The sequence below is a fragment of the Podarcis bocagei genome, assembly GCF_964188305.1.
Source record: "Podarcis bocagei genome assembly, chromosome: 14".
Taxonomy (NCBI): domain Eukaryota; kingdom Metazoa; phylum Chordata; class Lepidosauria; order Squamata; family Lacertidae; genus Podarcis; species Podarcis bocagei.
The window spans coordinates 45021167-45038636 of NC_138139.1; the positions used below are offsets into that span (position 1 = coordinate 45021167).

Below are 17470 nucleotides of genomic sequence, written 5' to 3' on the forward strand. Positions count from 1 at the left end.
GGACCCCTGACCATTAGGTCCAGTCATGACTGACTCTGGGGTTGCGGCGCTCATCTCGCTTTATTGGCCGAGGGAGCCGGCGTACAGCTTCCAGGTCATGTGGCCAGCATGACTAAGTTGCTTCTGGCGAACCAGAGCAGTGCACGGAAACACCGTTTACCTTCCCGCCGGAGCGGTACCTATTTATCTACTTGCACTTTGACGTGCTTTCGAACTGCTAGGTGGGCAGGAGCAGGGACCGAGCAATGGGAGCTCACCCCATCGCGGGGATTTGAACCGCCGACCTTCTGATCAGCAAGTCCTAGGCTCTGTGGTTGAACCCACAGAGCCACCCGCGTCCCAGCACAGTCTTATTCATAAGCAATAAAAAGAAAGTTTACTCACGATTTGGCAGAGCACACTGTGATCCCTGAAGGCAGGCTTAAGGCTTAAAGTTAAAAGCATATACAAACAGGTTTACCCCATATGTGGGTTGACTTAGTGACTGCAGTTAGCAGTCCGGGAAGTTCGCAGGACGAAAGGAAGATGGAAAATAGAGAGAGAGGCAGCATGCCTTGTCCTTTTACCGAGTCTGGAAAGGTCACGCCCACCCACTAGTCACATGCGAGGAAGGATGCTCCAGGCCAGGAGGAACAGGAAGTTTCAACTGGCTGGACCAAACATCCCTTTGCATGTGCACTCTAGCAAAACAAGGAATGTTGTATTTGTCTGCTCCCAGTTGTTATAAGAATTTTAAGGTCTTAGATATATAATATATGCTCATAAATGTACCAAACAAACACGTACATAAATATATAAATCACATGTCTGAAGCAGCACAGGAAGACAGTCCTGAAACCATTTTGACTCCCAAACTGACCAAATGTTTCTCTGCAAGGAGGGAGGAGGTGGGAAAAAAAACCTTCCTTGTTACAGGAATTTAGTAATCACCATTTCAAAGGAATGGGCAGACTACCAGGAAAGGCAATCAGATAAGGCATTATCAGATAACCTGGCAGACAGGAAAAACAACAGCATTCAAATTTCTGTTGTAGACCATCTTCTCCGTGATGTAGGTATGATGTTTGTGGGGGACGGTCTTGGGTTACACCCCTTCTGTGATTTATGTATGATGTATGGAGGGATGGTCTTGAGCTCCAGGGCAGGGAATTTAAAATGTCTATATAAGGGCAGGCACACCTTGGTTTTGTGTCCTCCTCCTCTCTCCTGTGTGTGAGGGGAGCACCCTCACAGCTTTAATAAAGATCAGGCGTACTAGCTGCTTTGCTTCTCAATATTCTCTGGTTGGCCTCTGTTATTTTTTCCTACCAATAGGGAACCCAAGTAAGGACTCTGTACGGGCTCTTGGATACCCCATAAGGGAAAAAGGGCAGATTTTGTATACAACACAGTGGATTACATCCCACACATTTGCGGTCTTGGGAGACTTTTGACGATGACCTTCAAGCGCTGAACTGTTTAGGATCAGGTGACTTAAAGGCTGTAGCAGCATTCGTTGCTCACCTGGCTTCCCAGCGCCACACATCTATCAGTTACCGGGAGGGTGAGGAGCCAATCAGGTGCTCCGTTGCTGCACATGAACCTTGCCGAGCTCCCTGTTGCCTCACCCTCTCGGTAACCGACAGCATCATGCGGCATTGGGACCCCAGGTGTGCAGAGCTGCTCCACCCATTGCTACTGTTTAAAGTGCCGCCTGCTTTTAAGTCCATAGCTTAAGATCTGCTTCAGAGACCCTGATTAGGTGCTCTCCTGCAAAGACAGTCTGCCTGGGGAACAAGGCCTTTTTCCTGGTGGCTTCACAGTTGTGGTATTTAATCCCATGTCAAGCGAGGCAGGCACCGTCCATCGCTGGCTCCAGAGAGGCCTTTAAAACCCACGGACTGAGGTGTAGAAACAATAGTTTGCTCTGGCTTTTGTGTGCTTAACTTATGATGGGTTATTGTTTCCTTTGTGCCAGCTTATTACTATGATTATGAAGGAGATATCTTTAAGTGGTTTTAATTTGCAGGTGTTTATTTTATTCTGTTAAGTTTATACAGTGGTACCTCGGGTTAAGTACTTAATTTGTTCCGGAGGTCCGTTCTTAACTTGAAACTGTTCTTAACCTGAAGCATCACTTTAGCTAATAGGGCCTCCTCCTGCCGCCACACCACCGGATCACGATTTCTGTTCTCATCCTGAAGCAAAGTTCTTAACCCGAGGTAATATTTCTGGGTTAGCAGAGTCTGTAACCTGAAGTGTATGTAACCTGAAGCGTATGTAACCCGAGGTACCACTGTATCCTGCCCTTCTTCCCAAAGGAGCACAAGGTTCACATTTTGTTGATGGTTTTATATGTATTTCGTATCCCTTGCTTTCCAAAGCGTGTTTTCCTTGAGGTCATAAATTTACAAAAAGTCAATAAAAGCATCATATTTTCCTTCTTGTTTGGAACTGAACTAGGGTTTCAAATTGTTCTCTTGCTTTTTCCTCTGACAGGAATTTCTTGGACGATTGTGGAGCCTCCGGTCGCAGAGAATGGAATCTTACATGTGTCAGTGGGTGTGAATGTTGTCTGGGCAGTTACCAAAGACCGAAAAGTAAGAAGCTTTGAGACACAATTGCGGTTTGAGGTTTCCTTTCATTTAGTGCTGGCTATGTTTCAAGTCCTCGTGACAGAAGAGAGGAATTGAAAACAACAGTTTAGGATAACAGTCAGCCACTCCCCATCACCCAGGGCAGTATCTTTGTACCTTAAAAAATTGTCCTGTCCCCTATTCCACTTTTAAAAAGACTGGGGGATCTTCATCATATGTTGCTGTGATTTATTAATCCAATTCCCTTGGTTTCCTGGGAAGAGGAAATAATTGTTAGAACACTCTGGCAATTCTGGCCCTTTGTGGGGAACACAACTCTCAGCACCCTTAACAAACAACAGTTCCCAGGATTTTGCGGGAAAGCCATGACTTTTTAAAGTGGTATGATACTCCCTTAGATGCGTAATGCAAATGGAGCCCGTTGCCATTTTCTGTGTAACCTATAAAGTAATTCAGGAATGTGAGTATCGCTACTCTGCATAATTTATTCCAGTTTCAGAATTGATTAGGGAGGGGAACGGAGTTGGGAGAGAAATCCGGAGCCACCAAGCAGTAATTTTGGATATTCTCCCCTCAGGTCTGGTTCAGAAGAGGTGTGAACTCTCACAATCCTTGCGGGACCAGCTGGATCGAGATGGTTGGCGAGATGGTGATGGTGAACGTCGGCTTGAATGACCAGGTGAGGCTCCCTTTAGGACAGGCATAGGCAAACTCCGTCCCTCCAGATGTTTGGGACTACAATTCCCACCACCCCTGACCACTGGTCCTGTTAGCTAGGGATGATGGGAATTGTAGTCCCAAACATCTGGAGAGCTGGAGTTTGCCTGTGCCTGCTTTAGAAGCAGCACAGCAGGTATCCAAGCAGGTCTGGAACATTAGCCCCACTAGAAGTTGAACCAGGCCTGCAAAAAGAAAAAAGAAAAAAACTTTGAACCCGTTCATAGGATTGGCTCTTCTGCAGCTGAACCGGGATGAGCAGAACCGTAGCTCACTGGCAGAACGCAAGCCTTGCATCTCAGGTTTAAAGGGTGAGACCGTAGGTGGTTGGATGTGTAGACGAAAACACGTCTTCAACGTAGTTTAGGGTTAAAATCTGTCAAGATTTTATTCAAAGCATTTGCTAAGGAGAGGTGCAGAGGTTTCTCTAGTCTGGTTTATTTTTATTTTATTTTTAATTATCTTTGCATTTTCTATTTTACATAAAGCAAATGAATTAAAAACATCGACTTATAATCCCGACGTACTTGTTACTTGAAATACATGTGCATATCATCTTTTTGGGTACCTGTCAACTCAAACATTTTTCTCAGCCTGAGTCTCCTGCTTTAATTACTGTGTGGTTTTAATGGGATCGTTTCACTGTGTATTTTAATTGTGGTTGTTTATATTTCAGTGTTCAAATGGGGCTGTTTTATTCCATGTTTTGGTTTTGTATTCTGATTATGGCTGCTTTGTTTTCATGCTCGCATTTTCATACCTGCAAACTGCTTTGAAGCTTATTTTGGTATTAGGCAGTATATAAATATATCAGATAAATAAATATTATTGTGTCAAATAATAAAGTTGCTCTTACTTGCTACAGCGCAAAGCCTGGGAGCCACTTCTTTTGTGATGTCAGCCGCAAGGAAGTTGAACATCTATTTTTCTTACTCTCACACACATTTCTGCTTTATCTTCTCTCTCTCTCTCGCTGTCTAGGTCTGGGGGATCAGCTGTGAGGACAGAGCCGTTTATTTCCGTCAAGGCGTCACCCCAAGTGAGCTGAGTGGGAAAACATGGAAAGCAATTGTTTGCAGCCGAGATAGTGACCGATCGCAGACTGGCAGCTCAACAAGTCTCCTCAGGTAACTTAGAAACCCTGAGAATGTGTTTTTAACAACAACAAAAACCATAATCTTCTACAACAGTGGTACCTCGGGTTACAGACACTTCAGGTTACAGACTCTGCTAACCCAGAAATAGTACCTCAGGTTAAGAACTTTGCTTCAGGATGAGAACAGAAATCACGCAGCGGCAGTGGGAGGCCCCATTAGCTAAAGTGGTACCTCAGGTTAAGAACGGACCTCCAGAACGAATTAAGCTCATAACCCAAGGTACCACTGTATATATAATTGGCTTGGCAAGCTTGATACTGAATGATAATGGGCTTGGATCTGCTGCAATCTCTTTCTCTTCACCCTTTCCCCAAGCGCTGGCTGTTTCTTCACGGACGACATCAAGGAACAAACCAACTCCATATTCCGAAGTGATGGAGACCTTCCGTCCGATATTGAGGCACCTCTGGTTCTGGAAAACGTTTGCCTGCCTGGGTGTGCGGCAGGTGACAACAAGCCCCAACAAACACCGGAATCGGACGCTGTGAATCTTGTCCCATCCCCTCTTGACGAAGCCAACCCTGCGGCGGATAAAGGGCTTGCGGATGTCCCAGAAGCGCCTGCCTTGGGTCCAGAGTCTCAACCCGCCGAATTGCAGTGGACAAACATTGACCTGAAGGAAGCCAAGAAGCCAGCTGCGGCCTCTGCAAGCGCCTCGGCTGAGGCATCCAGCCTGTCCTCTTTTGGCACGTTGTCCGTTGGCATAGAGGATCATTTGGAGGCTGACGAACATCCGTTGTGGGCCTGGGTCTGTGGCGGAGGCTGCTTTGTGGATTCACACAGCTCCCTCAAGTGGTTCACGGTGCAGTCAGGTGGGGGAGATTTCCAGTGTTTGAACCATCTCCATGTCCCCTTCTGAATGTGTACACTTCCCCTGTGGTCCTTCCTTCCCATTGATCCAGCCCTGTAAGGTCCCACTTTTAAATCTCTATCCTTTGGTCACCGACTTAACGTTGAGACACACCTAAGTTTCATGTGCGGCGGTGTCTGGTAAACCTGTGTCTGGCCTGTACTACTTAAGACGGCAGGTGGGAATTCACATGACTGAATGCTGTTCTGTACAAAATATTTCAGTATACAAGGAAAACTATCGAGATGTTAAAATAAAAAAATTCCTTCCAGTAGCACCTTAAAGACCAACTAAGTTAGTTCTTGGTATGAGCTTTCGTGTGCATGCACACTTCTTCAGAAATCTGAAGAAATCTGAAGAAGTGTGCATGCACACGAAAGCTCATACCAAGAACTAACTTAGTTGGTCTTTAAGGTGCTACTGGAAGGAATTTTTTTATTTTGACTATGGCAGACCAACACGGCTACCTATCTGTAACTAGAACTATCCAGATGTTGCTGGAGATGGATTCTAGGCAACCTTTTCCTGACCAGCTAGTGTGGTGTTCTTTTCTTTCCGTGAAGGAATATTGAACCCTCACAAGTGGCCTGAAGTTGTATACCGTATTTTTCACTCTATAGGGCACACCTAGTTATTTTTTTGGGGGGGGGATAAAGGGGGAACACACACCCCCCCGCTGAGCCCCAAAGAGTAAAGAAGCCATGACAGCGAGTGGGATGGATCCCGCTAGCTCTCTTGGCTTCGTTTTTAGCCTCGGGGCTGGGGCTGGGGCAGGGGAAGCCCGAGCTTCCCCCAACCCCAGCCCCTAGAACGTGTCCAGGAGCTTGCTGCTATCCGCAAGCCTTCAGAGCCCAGCGGGAACTCCCGCCGGGCTCCACAGGCTTGCAGATAGCTGCCCTAAGCCCGGGGCGTGCAGTGCCGCACTCCCTGGGCTTTGGGCTGCAAGCACCTATCCGCAAGCCTGCGGAGCCCGGCGGGAGTTCTCTCCGGGCTCCACAGGCTTGCGGATAGCTTCCTGAAGCCTGCATTCGCTCCATAGGACACACATTTCCCCTTCATTTTTAGAGGGGGGAAAGTGCGTCCTGTAGAGAGAAAAATACGGTAATCCAGACATGGGTCTGCTGTCTCATTCATTTATAAGAACTAGGCCTGAAGCCTGGACAAGTCTCCATGAGTAAGGCTGACCCCTTTCCCTCAGATTTGCAAGACTCCTGGCATTTGTGCGACTATCTCTTTGCTTTAAGTTAGCCTTCTCCAGAGTTGAGTCCCTTGATGGTGTTGGACTACAGCTCCCATCATCCCTGATATTTGAGCATGTTGGTAGGGGCTGATGGGAGTTGTAGTCCAGCAACATCTGGAGCTGGGGTCAGCCAACCTTTTCAGCAGGGGGCCGGTCCTCTGTCCCTCAGACCTTGTGGGGGGCCGGACTATTTTTTTTTTTGGGGGGGATGAACAAATTCCTGTGCCCCACAAGTAACCCAGAGATGCATTTTAAATAAAACCACACATTCTACTCATGTGAAAACATGCTGATTCCCAGACCGTCTGCAGGATTTAAAAGGTGATTGAGCCGGATCTGGGCCCTGGGCCTTAGTTTGCCTACCCATGATCTGGAGAGACAACACAGTGGCTTCTGATAAAACATAGTGCTATGTTTTTTCTCTTCTTCCTAGTAGCCTGTCTTGGAAACCTACCTCAAACTTTGGTACCAATCTTGGGCGATGAAGTCTGTGTGTGGCGGTGGGATGTACGAAGTTGCCTCACATCCATGCCAAACATATAAAGCACTTGGCTTCCCCTAGAGAATCCTGGGAACTGTAGTTTACCTCTCAGGTAGCTACAGTTCCTGGCACCTTTCACAAACTACAGTTCCCAGAAACCCATGTGCTTTAAATATGTGGTGTGGGACATAGGAAGCTGCCTTATACTGAGTCAGACTCGGTGGTCCATCTAGCTCCATACTGCCTACACTGTCAGGCAGCAGCTCTCCTGGGTTTTTGATAGGGAACATTGCCAGCTGTGCCTGGGCATTGAACCTGGGACCTCCTGCATGCAAGGCAGTTGCTCTAACATTGAGGTGCGCTCCTTCCCCAGGTAGAAGCAATTGCTTACCTGTCTAAGCCAGTGTTGTCTCTCCTGACTTCTGGTGGCTCTCTCAGGTCTCAGGCAGAAGTTTTCACATCACCAACTTCCTGGTCCTTTTTGAACCAAAAGTGACAGGGATTGAGGGACGCAGGTGGCGCTGTGGGTTAAACCACAGAGCCTAGGACCTGCCGATCAGAAGGTCGGCGGTTCAAATCCCCGCGACGGGATGAGCTCCTGTTGCTCGGTCCCTGCTCCTGCCAACCTAGCAGTTCAAAAGCACGTCAAAGTGTAAGTAGATAAATAGGTACCGCTCCGGCGGGAAGGTAAACGGCGTTTCCGTGCGCTGCTCTGTTTCGCCAGAAGCGGCTTAGTCATGCTGGCCACATGACCCGGAAGTTGTACGCTGGCTCCCTCGGCCAATAAAGCGAGATGAGCACCACAACCCCAGAGTCGGTCACGACTGGACCTAATGGTCAGGGGTCCCTTTACCTTTACCTGACAGGGCTTGAACTTTAGGCCTTCTGGTTGTTCTGTTGCCTAGTCCTTAATTATGTGCTCCTCCTTTTCTGCCATAGCCTTATCCTCTTCCGGGCAGTCCCTCTCTCTCTCCATCACCCCGGCACAGACTGCCGTGTGGCGGAAGCAGATCTTTCAGCAGCTCACGGAAAGGACTCGGCGGGAGGTGGAGAACTTCCGACACTACGAACAGGCTGTCGAGCAGGTAAGCGTGGAGAGAGGCTGCCATCTTTTCCTGCATTTTGACTTTCAAAATGAGCAAGCTGAGGGACTCTGAAGGACCTCGGAGATGAGCTGAAAACTCTCCAAACTACATTTTTCATGCAGTTTTGACATTACAGTGGTACCTCTGGATACGAACGGGATCCGTTCCAGAGCCCCATTCGCATCCTGAAGTAAACGTAACACGCGACTGCGCGTGCGCGGGTCGCATTTCGCCGCTTCCGCGCATGATTGTGATGTCATTTTGAGTGTCTGCGCATGCGTGAGCAGCAAAACCCAGAAGTAACGAGTTCCGTTACTTCCGGGTCGCCGCAGAGCGCAACCCGAAAACGCTTAACCGGAAGCGTATTCATCCTGAGGTATGACTGTAATAGTACAGTGGTACCTCAGGTTACAGATGCTTCTGGTTACAGACTCTGCTAACCCAGAAATAGTACCTCGGGTTAAGAACTTTGCTTCAGGATTAGAACAGAAATCGTGCGGTGGCAGCGGGAGGCCCCATTAACTAAAGTGGTACCTCGGGTTAAGAACAGTTTCAGGTTAAGAATGGACCTCCAAAATTAATTAAGTTCTTAACCCTGAGGTGCCACTGTAGTAAACATGACTATACCACTATACCTCTGTTATGGGGGCATGTCTTGGAGGAGGGGAGAAGCAGGCTGAAGTCTCTTTAGAGTCAGAAAAAAATTGATTGGAGGCCTCATGAGGTTCTAGGACCTATGTGTTTGCCACCCCTACATACAGAGTGAGACCGGGGGGGGGGGGGAATCAAGTTCCATGCCTCAAGATGCTTACAACCTACAATTCTGACAATGGGTGCGCCTAAAGGAATTTGACCTGTCTAACCTACTTTTAAAGTTGTGTAAGTCTTATCACTATCACCACATCCTGTGGCAAGAAATTCCATCGTTCAAGAACATAAATAAGTACTTTTGTCTGGAACCTTCCACCCAGCAGCTTCGCTGGATGGCCCCAGCAGGAGGGGGAAAAAATCTCTGTCTGCTTTCTCTGCACAACCACCATAGTATAACCTTCTGCCCGCTACTGAGTGACATTTTAATGTATTTTTAATCTTTGTTGGAAGCCGCCCAGAGTGGCTGGGTACAAATAATAAATTATTATTATTATTATTATTATTATTATTATTATTATTATTACTGTCTGTAGTAGAGAGGAGGAGCCATGGAGGGAAGGGGGGCGGAGGTGTTTGGCCCCCTTGTGGCTTCTGCACCTAAATGCTGCCGTTGGGTTTTATTGCATTGCACTGCCTTTTATTGTTTTCATTTCATTTCATTTTATTTTTGCCTCTCTAGTCTGTCTGGGTCAAAACTGGAACCTTGCAGTGGTGGAGAAGCTGGAAGCCTTACAGGTGGGTTGATGTGCGGGTGGCCCTTGAGCAGTTCACCGGGAACGACGGCGCACGGGACAGCATCCTCTTCATCTATTACATGCACTACGAGGAGAAAAAGGTACTGGCGCGCGGCTATATTTTCTCTAGAGAAGCCACACCGAGCTCTCTGCACCGTGTCCGTATTTTATGCACTGATTTGCTTTGTAAACTTATAACGTGATGTGAGATGGATTTCCCACCCACCCCAGAAAACTTTTCAGTACTCTACGTTTCTGTGAAAATGTCCGAAAAATGCGTTGTTTGCTTCATATAATTAATGAGCAGCATAATAAGCAGATGCAATACCATTCAAATGGGTCGATTGCCAAATTCTTAATTTCTCCTCCAGGAAGCATTCACGCCTATATAACATATATATGATTATCTCTTCCATTGTGCTAAAATTAGCATTTAGCATTTTTAAGTACATTTGTACCTTGGAAGCTGAACGGAATCCGTTCCGGAAGTCCGTTCGACTTCCAAAACGTTCGGAAACCAAAGCGTGGCTTCTGATTGCTGCTGCAGCCAATCGGAAGTCCCGTCAGACATTCGGCTTCCGAAAAAAGTTCAGAAACCGGAACACTCGCTTCCAGTTTGCGGTCTTTTGGGAGCCGAAACGTTTGGCAACTAAGCTATTCGAAATCCAAGGTACGACTGTATATGGCAAAACTGTTTGGAGAGAGGAGGATACTTTTATTTCTAATTATCCAAATACATGTTGGAGTACAAGGCACCATCTTAGATGATGGCCTCGTATGTGAGGAACGTGGGAATGTGCCTTATACTGGCAGATTCCTGACCATAGGCCCATCTAGTTCAGTATTGTCTACACTGGCAGGCAGTGGCTCCCCAAGATTCCAGACTGCAGACTTTTCCAACCCTACCTAGAGATGCCGGGGATTGAACCTGGGACCTTCTGCATGCAGAGCAGGTGTTCTACCACTGAGCTAGGACCCTTCACCCAGTGCTTTCCACCAGATTCTTTAAAAATTCCCAGATTCGGTTATCAAATGTGCTCCTCAGTTTAAAAAAGCATGTATTTTGTGTGTTTTCCCAGTACATCCATGTGTTCCTCAATGAAGTCACCATCCTGGTTGAGATCCTGAACGAGGCCAAACATTCCTTCGCTCTGTATACGCCGGAAAAAACAAAGCAGCGTTGGCCCATCCGACTAGCGGCTGCCACCGAACAGGAGATGCACGACTGGGTGAGTTCAAAGACCAAATGCATGCTGAAATCAACAGGGCATGTTTTGAAATTCAGCCCTTGTGTATCAGATTCGAATATTGCTTTAAAAAAAAAAATGCACTATACATTTAAAGCAGTATGATACCACTTTATCACTCATGGCTTCCCTCAGAGAATCCCAAGAAACGTAGTTCAGTGAGGCTGTTGAGAGGTGTTTAGACCTTTCGTTCCCACAATTCCCAGAGTTCTCTGGGGAAAGGGATAGACCAGCGGTTCTCAACCTGTGGGTTCCCACATGTTGTTGGACTACAACTCCCATCACCCCTGAACTCTGGCCTTGCTAGCTAGGGGTGATGGGAGTTGTAGTTCAACAACATCTGGGGCCCCACAGGTTGAGAAAGGCTGGGATAGACTGTTAAATCATTCTGAGAATTTTACAGTTCCCAGTAGTTTAGCTTTCCATCCCTCTTCCCCAGGAAACTCTGGGAATTGTGGCTCTGTGAGGGGGAATAGGGGGTCTCCTAACAACTCACAGCACCCTTAGCAAACTACAATTCCCATGATCCTTTAGGCAAAGCCATGACTGATAACATAGTAGGATGCTTTAAATCAGGGGTGTCCCAACTTCCAAGAGACTGCGATCGACTCCCACTAGAAATAAACTGGCAGTGATCTACCCATTTTATTGACCAGAGTTGTTGAGCTTCTTCCGGTTGGACAGGCCTGCTTTAATTGCATAGTGTCATCTCTTGATTCGTATTTTAAAGGAGCTGCAATGCTCAAACTGCTCGTGTTCCCCGTGACTAAATGTGTCCTCCTGTCGTGCCTCCCAGCTGGCTCTCCTGAGCATGTCCTGCTGCGAAAGCCGGCAGATCCAGGGGCCCCCCTCCCATCAGGCCATCTGGTCCGTGACCTGCAAAGGGGACATCTTCGCTAGTGAGCCAAGTCCCGACATGGAGGCAGCGACACACCCAACACCGTGTGACCAAATGTAAGAAAGCTTTAATAAGTCTCCCTTGCTAATGGATTATATGTGTGGCTGCAAATTTGCCCTTTTTTTGCCGGGTTGGGGGGGGGGGGAATCAAACACATGGCAAATTTTGATTGACCGGCAGAGGACAGGCCTGAACCTGTTCCAACAAACTCAGAGGTCTCTACTGGGGTTGTTTCCTAGCCAATTTAAGGGCTCTCTCACTCTCCTTAGCCTATCTTACAGGGTTGTTTTACAGCTATTGAGGGAGCCAGGTGTGCGTCCCCGAACTCGTTGGAGGAGGGATGGGCTAAAATTGCAAGAATAAAATAAAATAAATGTTCATTTATAGAATAGGTGGATTGGTTTCAGTGGTTCTCAACCTTTGGGTCCCCAGATGTTGTTGCACTACAACTCCCATCATCCCTCAGCTCAGGCCTTGCTAGCTAGGGGTGATGAGAGTTGTAGTCCAACAGCATCTGGGGACCCACAGGTTGAGAAAGGCTGGTTTAGATGGTTCTGTATCCTGGGGGAATGCTGAGCAGTTGTTGTTGTTTTTTGTCCTGCAGGTTCTGGCGCCAGATAGGTGGACATCTCCGAATGATTGAATGCAACAGCCGCGGCATAGTCTGGGGCGTGGGGTACGACCACACCGCCTGGGTTTACACCGGTGGCTATGGAGGAAGTTTCTTCTCAGGTAAGAAATATATTTTCATTTTCATCTCTGTACTTGCAGGGGGGCCCTAGATGGCGCCCCTGGGTGGGACATCCCACCTGCCAATGACCTGGCATTATAATTGACAGGTGGGATATCTTGCTATATAATAATATCTCTATGACTGCCATCACGCTGGCGACCAAGTGCACATGCGCAGCAACCCAGTGTTTCCTCCTGTTGTGCCTCCCAATTCAGGAATCTCTACTAGATCATACATGACAGAGGGCCATCCAATTTCTGCTGATAAACCTCCAAGGGAGGTGCAACTCTTAGTGTTGGAAAGTTCTTCTGACGTTTAGTCAGAATCTCCTTTCTTGGAGCTTGGAGCCATTGTTTTGGGTCGTACCCTCCTGAAAACAGTCTTGCTCCATCCTACATGGGACAGCCCTTGAAATATTTGAAGATGGCTATCATAGCTCGTCTCGATCTGCACTTTTCCAAGCTAAACATACCCAATTCCCACAACCGTTCCTCATAAGGCTTGGTTTCCAGACCCTTTATGAATCGCTTCCCATAAGATCTCACAGTAAAGGTAAAGGACCCCTGACAGTTAAGTCCAGTCGCGGACGACTCTGGGGTTGCGGCACTCATCTTACTTTACAGGCCGAGGGAGCTGGCGTTTGTCCACAGACAGTTTTTCTGGGTCATGTGGTCAGCATGACTAAGCCACTTCTGGTGAAACCAGAGCAGCGCACAGAAACGCTGTTTGGCTTCCCACTGGAGCGGTACCTATTTATCTACCTGCACTTTGACAGCAATTAGAACAATTCCATATGTAGAAACAATTTCAAATCTAATACAGATACAGACTGGTATTATACACAGTATTATATTTTTTGTGTGTGTATTTATAGACACATACATGCATATACATTCATACACATTCCTGTATATATTAATTTAGGGAAGGATATCAATATTTAAAATGGGAAATGGACGTACAATATTAGGGTGTGATTAATGGTCTGGGTCTTGTAGGTCTAGCAAGCAGCGCAGATAACATTTACTCGCAGTCGGATGTGAAGTGTGTCTACATTTATGAGAATCAGCGGTGGAATCCTGTCACTGGATACAGCAGCAGGTACAGTGTGCCAAGGGGCAAACTTCAGAGTGACTCTCTTGGGGCACGTCCATTGGAGTCTACTGGTCTTACTTGGCTGACTCTATTCGTTTTTTTAGTTGTCGTTTTTAACAGCAAGCAAGCAACCATTTCCATTTGCTCTGCCAACTAGCATCAAAACCTGGTTTTGATTCTGGATTGCAGTCCTTGCAAGATGACTTGCCCATATCTGTGTGCCTTGAACATTTCAAATAATAATAATAATTTTTATTTTATTTTATTTATACATACATCGCCCATCTGGCTGGGTTTCCCCAGCCACTCTGGGCGACTCCGAACAGTATATTAAAAGCACACTAAAACATCAAACATTAAAAGCTTCCCGAAAGAGGGCTGCCTTCAGGTGTCTTCTAAAAGTCAGATAGTTGTTTATTTCCTTGACATCTGATGGGAGGGCGTTCTACAGGGTGGGCGTCACTCCTGAGAAGGCCCTCAGTGCTGGACCTCAGTGTCCGGGCTGAACGATGGGGGTGGAGATGCTCCTTCAGGTATACTGGGCCAAAGCCATTTAGGTCTTTAAAGGTCAACACCAACACTTTGAATTGTTCTTGTAAATGTACTGGGAGCCAATGTAGGTCTTTCAGGACCTTTCGAATTCTTAGGTCTGATAGTTCACCAAGCTTGGGAGGCCTAGGAAGTTCTCTGCATTGGGTAAATACTAGATTTCACCACTTGAGGGTGTATTTGCCCAAAACTTTTAGCATGGGTGCCAGGACCAGGTGGTTGGGTAGAAGAAAGCATGCCTAGGACTCGCTTTGTGGAAACTGCACGGCTCGATTTTGTTGTCAAAACAAACAAATCTTCTGCTTATATATTTGTCAAGAAATGTAACTTCTGAATGAGAAAAATCTGCCTATTGATTTGATGTATTTATATCTTGCCTTTCTCCCAAGTTGGGATTCAAGGTGGCTTAGCAACACTTTTAAGACATCATTATAAAATACACGGTAATAGAAACTGGTTAAAAACGGTATCTAAAATACAATAAAACACATTTAGAAGAGGCATTAACACCAACAAAGTTGATGGACTATGCCGCAATGGCAAAATTAACTGGGAAGCTCAGGAATCAAGAAGACAAGAAATTTAAAAAGAATGGGAAATGTTTATACTGTATATACAAAATCATTGTAAACAGGTCAAAACATTAGCAGGATTTTAAATACACTTGTAACAATGTATAGATAACTTGGGAAGATGAAAATTTAGAGAAGTACTGATATGCAGTTGAAAATAGAATTAAAAGGAACCATGGAAGGGATGTGGGGGGAGTCAGGAGATTCAGAGTAATCTCAATATTTGGATTTCGTACTGCTTTATGTTGTATGTTTATACCCTTGAAAATCAATAAAAAAGATTATTTGTTTTTTAAAAAACCACCAACATAATCTGTGCCTAGTTGTCAAAGGATAGGAAGGTCTTAGACTGCTGGCAGAAGGATGATAATAATCATAATAATTTATTACTTATTCCCCGCCCATCTGGCTGGGCCTCCCAGACTCTCTGGGCGGCTTCCAGCAGAATATTAAAAACACAATAAAACATCAAAGAGAGCGAGGGAGCCAGTCCAACCTCTTTTGGGAGGGAATTCCACAATCTTGGGGCAGCCACCGAAAAGGCTCTGTCTCATGTCACCACCAACTGTGCCTCTGATGTTGATGAGAACGAGAGAAGGTGGGCTTGGAACTATGTTTCGTGCAAGAACTCTCATCGGTGACCTTGAAATTGACCACAGCTTCCTTCATTTTCCTGGATTCCAGCTCTGAAAATCACACTGGGAAATAGCAGAGGAGCAGAAGGGAGCCGAGAAGCTCAAGCACGGCTAAACCATGTTACACATGGACCCAACTCAGCAGAGTCTCAAAGGCTGCTCCCTAATACAGTCATACCTCATGTTGCATCCGCTTCATGTTGTGTCTTTTCACGTTACATCCCGCAGCAACCCGGAAGTACCGGAACGGGTTACTTCCGGGTTTTGCCGCATGCACAGAAGCGTTAAATTGCGCCGTGCGCCTGCACAGATACAGCGCTTTGAGTTGCGGGCATTTCATGTTACGGACGGGCCCCCAGAACGGATCCCAGCCGTAAAACGAGGTACCACTGTACTCTGTTATGGAAGGAGGGCATTTTTAAAATAATAATAATAATATCTTTATTGTCATTGCCCCCTTCGGGGACAACGAAATTACTTGACTGCTCCATAAAAACACTAATTAAACAATACAGTATAATACAGCAAGGGAGATTAGATGACTTTCAAAGTCCGGGCTTCCCATTCAGGGCCGAGATCGCTCTGGGGAAGAAGCTGTTCTTAAGACGGCTCGTTCTTGTCTTCATCGTCCTGTATCTCCGTCCTGACGGCAAGAGCTCGAAGAGACAGTGACCAGGATGCGATGGATCTTTTACTATGTCCAGTGCCTTCCTATGGCACCTTGTGGCATAAATCTGCTCTAAGGTGGAGAGTGGGCAGCCAACAATGCTCTCTGCTGCCTTAACAACCCTGCACAACCCCATCCTGTCCTGGGTAGTACAGCTTCCGTACCACACACATAAGCCATAAGTGAGCACGCTCTCAATGGCACAGTGATAGAAGGCAAGCAGCAGTTTCTGCGGAAGATGGTTTTTCCTTAGTTTTTCTGGTGTGAAGTGGTTTCTTTTAGGCTGCAACACACAGGACTGAACTCCACTGAACAGAGTGGGACTTAACTAACTGAAGATCAGGCACTGAGTGTCCTGTGTGTGTTTTGTCTTACAGGGGCCTCCCGACAGATCGGTATATGTGGAGCGATGCCTCCGGCTTGCAGGAGTGTACAAAGACCAACACCAAGCCCCCGTCGCCACAATGGTCTTGGGTAAGCGGACTGGACCTTTCCGGACATTGCCCTGTTGCAAGGATGAACTGACTTGCAGCAATAGATTTCCTAGAGTTGGATCCCCCCCTGTCCCAGCTAGGTGCCTTTGGACAAGTCACAAGCCTGTACACCATGTACAGAGACAGATGATTGATTCACCTATCTCAATATTGTCTACACTGACTGGTAGCAGCTCTCCAGGGCTTTGGGCAGCGTAGTCTCTCCCTTCCATATTGGGCGATGCTGGGGATTGAACCCGGGACTTCCTGCATGCGAGGCAGATTCTGTACCACTGAGCTACAGCCATTCCGTGGAAGAAAGGTTCATAGAACCATAGAATTTTAGAGCTGGAAGGGACCCCGAGTCATCTAGTCCAAACCTCCGTGATGCAGGAATCTCAGCTATAGCATCCATGAGAGATGGTCATCCAACCTCTGCTTAAAAATCTCCAAGGAAGGAGATTTCCCCCACCTCTTTGTGAGAGTCTGTTCCACTGTCGAACAGCTCTTACTGATATTTCGTTGGACTCTCCTTTCTTGTAACTTGAATCCATTAGTTCGGGTCCCACCGCTCTATTTGCTGCCTACTCCAGTTTCGAAAAGGATATCGGAAAATCCTGTGTGATAACTAGTTTTTCCCTGAACTAGTTTTTTTCTGTTTTGCACCGGGAGTTTTTCGTTTGGGGGTGTATGGATAGGATGAGAACCCTTGACTGCTGGTGTAGAACTGCCTTGGCCCACCCACTTGCCTGTTCCCACCTCCCATTTTTTTATTTCCCACAATTCCCCCAAAGGGCCCAATCATAGCTTTGCTCCAGGTCATTGTGGTGACTTTAACCTGGATGAGTGGCTTCCCAGACCCAACTGCTGCTACTGGAGGAAGCCACCAGGGGGCACCCTGCTAGAGCTAGAGCTTTCTCAAAATTTATGTTGCTGGTCCTGGATAGGGATCAGATTTCTTCTCTTTCTCCTTCTGAAGTCTTGACTCTCTCTCCACTCAATCCAGGTTTCTGACTGGTACATCGATTTTAGCGTTTCGGGTGGCACTGATCGGGAAGGGTGGCAATACGCAGCTGACTTTCCAGCGTAAGGCTTATTGTTTTCTTTGCT

General features: G+C 46.7%; 1 protein-coding gene across 1 annotated transcript in view; it reads left to right on the forward strand.

Annotated features, from left to right (window-relative positions):
- Window positions 1–17470, forward strand: part of TECPR1 (tectonin beta-propeller repeat containing 1) — a 38803-nt gene that overhangs the window by 10660 nt on the left and 10673 nt on the right. The window contains exons 7-18 of the mRNA XM_081169391.1: window positions 2479–2579; window positions 3154–3255; window positions 4275–4420; window positions 4766–5262; window positions 7961–8106; window positions 9437–9592; window positions 10571–10720; window positions 11535–11692; window positions 12241–12368; window positions 13368–13470; window positions 16265–16361; window positions 17367–17446. Coding sequence (XP_081025517.1) covers window positions 2479–2579; window positions 3154–3255; window positions 4275–4420; window positions 4766–5262; window positions 7961–8106; window positions 9437–9592; window positions 10571–10720; window positions 11535–11692; window positions 12241–12368; window positions 13368–13470; window positions 16265–16361; window positions 17367–17446 — 1864 coding nt within the window. The remainder of the gene's footprint in view (window positions 1–2478; window positions 2580–3153; window positions 3256–4274; window positions 4421–4765; window positions 5263–7960; window positions 8107–9436; window positions 9593–10570; window positions 10721–11534; window positions 11693–12240; window positions 12369–13367; window positions 13471–16264; window positions 16362–17366; window positions 17447–17470) is intronic.